General features: G+C 37.9%; 1 protein-coding gene across 1 annotated transcript; it reads right to left on the reverse strand.

Annotated features, from left to right (window-relative positions):
- Window positions 1-1,121: 1,121 nt before the first annotated feature.
- LOC131427256 (alpha-ketoglutarate-dependent dioxygenase alkB homolog 4) lies at window positions 1,122-2,387 on the reverse strand. Its single transcript, XM_058590271.1, has 3 exons — window positions 2,150-2,387; window positions 1,450-2,078; window positions 1,122-1,392 (listed from the first exon to the last, which is right to left on the reverse strand). The coding sequence occupies exons 1-3, from the start codon at window positions 2,249-2,251 to the stop codon at window positions 1,176-1,178; spliced, it is 948 nt and encodes a 315-aa protein (XP_058446254.1). The 5' UTR covers window positions 2,252-2,387; the 3' UTR covers window positions 1,122-1,175.
- Window positions 2,388-2,690: the final 303 nt, after the last annotated feature.

Consider the following 2,690-nt stretch of genomic DNA (forward strand, 5'->3'; position numbering starts at 1 on the left):
AACGGTTTGACAGCAGTTAGGGTGAAAAATGGGTTAGGTTTGTCATCAAGTGAAAACGACATTAAGCAAAGTGTTCACAGCGGATGTTTTTTTATTGTTTCGTTCGTTTGAGGATTCACAATAAAAGCCCTGGTGTCAAATGGATCGTAGTACCATCCATACAATGTTTGTTTTTTGCGCTAAGAAACGGCTGTGAAGTCTGTTGAAACAAAAAGGTCAAATTCCGCAAAAGGAATGTAATAACAGACATTACACTGTGAGTAATTTCTTCTAAAAAAGTTTCGTGGGGCACTAGTTCCACCTGTATTGAACTGCGTGAACTATTCACTATTGGTACTCCTTGTGTTATGTTGAAGATTTTCTACTAGTTGGGTTTTAGCAGACCATGTCAGCTTGGAGCATTTATGTTGCTGATTCATGATGTTTAGCTTGACTTACATATGCAGAAGTAACAGAAACGCTGGTTCGTTTCGTTTGTTAGATTTCGTTTAATTGGTTTAATTGAAATAGAGCATGAGATAGTAAGTATAGGTTTAACTACGTTCAAAACTGTTCCAATCTGTAGGTCATATTTGTTGGTAGCAAACGAACCAACTTCGGCTATTCCGTTTATCTGAATCCGGTTTCGGAAGAATTGGAAATAGTGATCAAAAACTGCAAAAAGTATCTCACTCACTTTTCTTGGAGATGGCCAAATCGATTTTCACAAACTTATTCTTTAATTTGTTGTGGATACTACTTTCGGTTCCGGAACTACAGGTTAAACAAAATTTGTAAAGTTTGTGAGATTAGATCCGAACAAATTTTCCTATTTCTATTCAATAAACAGTTGTTTTTTGCGAATTTCACGGTTATATTTATGATGTAGTGAGTAATATGAGAAAGGCATCATTACACCACTAGGTGGATTAAAATAGGTTTTCAAATAAATACGGCATTGACATCATAACAGCCTGAATAGCACACCGTACATGTACACTGTGTACGGTCGAAGAAGCTATTTAAGTTCGAGTTTTAATAATTGGTTTAATAAGCAACTGGGAACCTCATGTGTACTATAAAGTACTAAGGAAGAAACTATTACAGCTATTTCGATGTGTTGGTACATTAGGTTTTTTTTGTATAATTTTTATTATAACAAATCTAAATCTGTACATATAAGAATAATATAACGACTAATTTATACCATCGGTAGACACCTCCAGGTGATCCCAAAAATTCTGTGCCAATTTGAAGACCTCTTCACTTTTACTGTAGTCGCTGCCGCCCTCTAAATACATTGGTGTGAACTCACGGTACGCTAGGCACACACGTCGCTCAAGAATATCCTCGCGAAGGACTGCGTGTTCCCACTGATACCGGGGTGAACCGTATAGTACAAGTAATGATCGTCTGCAAAAGGTAACATTATTTAATTCTGCGATTTTTCCCTCCTTATACATTATCAACCTTGGCATCGGGATCCTGACTATCCGGTTGTGAAACTTATCTAGCACTGATTCGTCCACCAAACCGGAAATCAATTTATCTTTATACCTATCCAGAAAGTCCAAATTGTAACGATTCTTCTCGTCAATGCAGCGATATCCTGACATCGTCAGAACCGAATCGCTCAGCATATTGACAGTCACGACCCGTTCGCCCCAAATCCAACAATCATCGATGTGCGGATCAATGGAAGCTCCTCGTTCTGGCGTATACTCCAACGAACACTGCTCGATTGTTTGGAAACCACGCATTAGTGGGACCTGCTCGAATTTTCTTTGAACGAATTCCGAGAATTTTGGAAAACCTTCAAAACCGCCCACTTTAACCTTCGTTTTCTTGAAGTTAGTCTTCGGACCAAAATTTTGCTTACGTCGACCACTTTGCGAAATGTCCCATTGCATTTCGTCTATACCTTTCATCAAATTATCCTCTTCCTTCGCACTGAGGAAGTCAAGTTCGATGTAAACTCCTGGATAATCCTCTCCTCGATCACCATTATGATTCCGCTCGTGATCGGCTAGTACCACATCAGTGTTCCATCCGGAGAAAATTTTATGACAATGCGGACAGAAGGAATACGCTTTACAGCCCTGAAAATAGAGTATATTGTATCCCTGAAAATTGTTATATTGTATCCTAGCGAGATGAGCCCATGAAATACCTTGAATATACTGCTGTAATCAATTCGTTTGATATCAAAATCTTTCTCGCATCCGAGACAGGTCCGACGTCCCTTGCAACCGCAAGGTCTTGGATAGTCCATTTTTATATGTTTCGCGGAATTTTGACTTTCTTTAAATTAGAATTTCACTGAGAATAACAAATTAAATGTTCTTATCAAATATAAGCATGTTCGGTACAAGTTGTTTACAAAAGTTACATTCATAAACTACGAATGACAACTCATTTGCTGTTCTGTCTGCCCCGTCTGCCCTTACTGTCACCCACCATCGTCGTATTGAGTTCCTATGAAAAATCAAATGAAAATGAGTGATTTTGTGAGGGGTGCTTCGTATAAACTGTTATACAATCAACGTGTTTTCAATAAAAAAAATCAAGGAAATGTGTGAACGTTTTTTAATTTAGATCCAACATTTTACATGCAATTATTAATTTATTGTTTTATTAAACCAGCAGCACAGTAGAAATAATCGAATGAGCAATTCCTTAAACCCGCACCGGATAAAAAAAATCTTCGCCCG

Source organism: Malaya genurostris, chromosome 2, assembly GCF_030247185.1.
Source record: "Malaya genurostris strain Urasoe2022 chromosome 2, Malgen_1.1, whole genome shotgun sequence".
Lineage (NCBI taxonomy): Eukaryota > Metazoa > Arthropoda > Insecta > Diptera > Culicidae > Malaya > Malaya genurostris.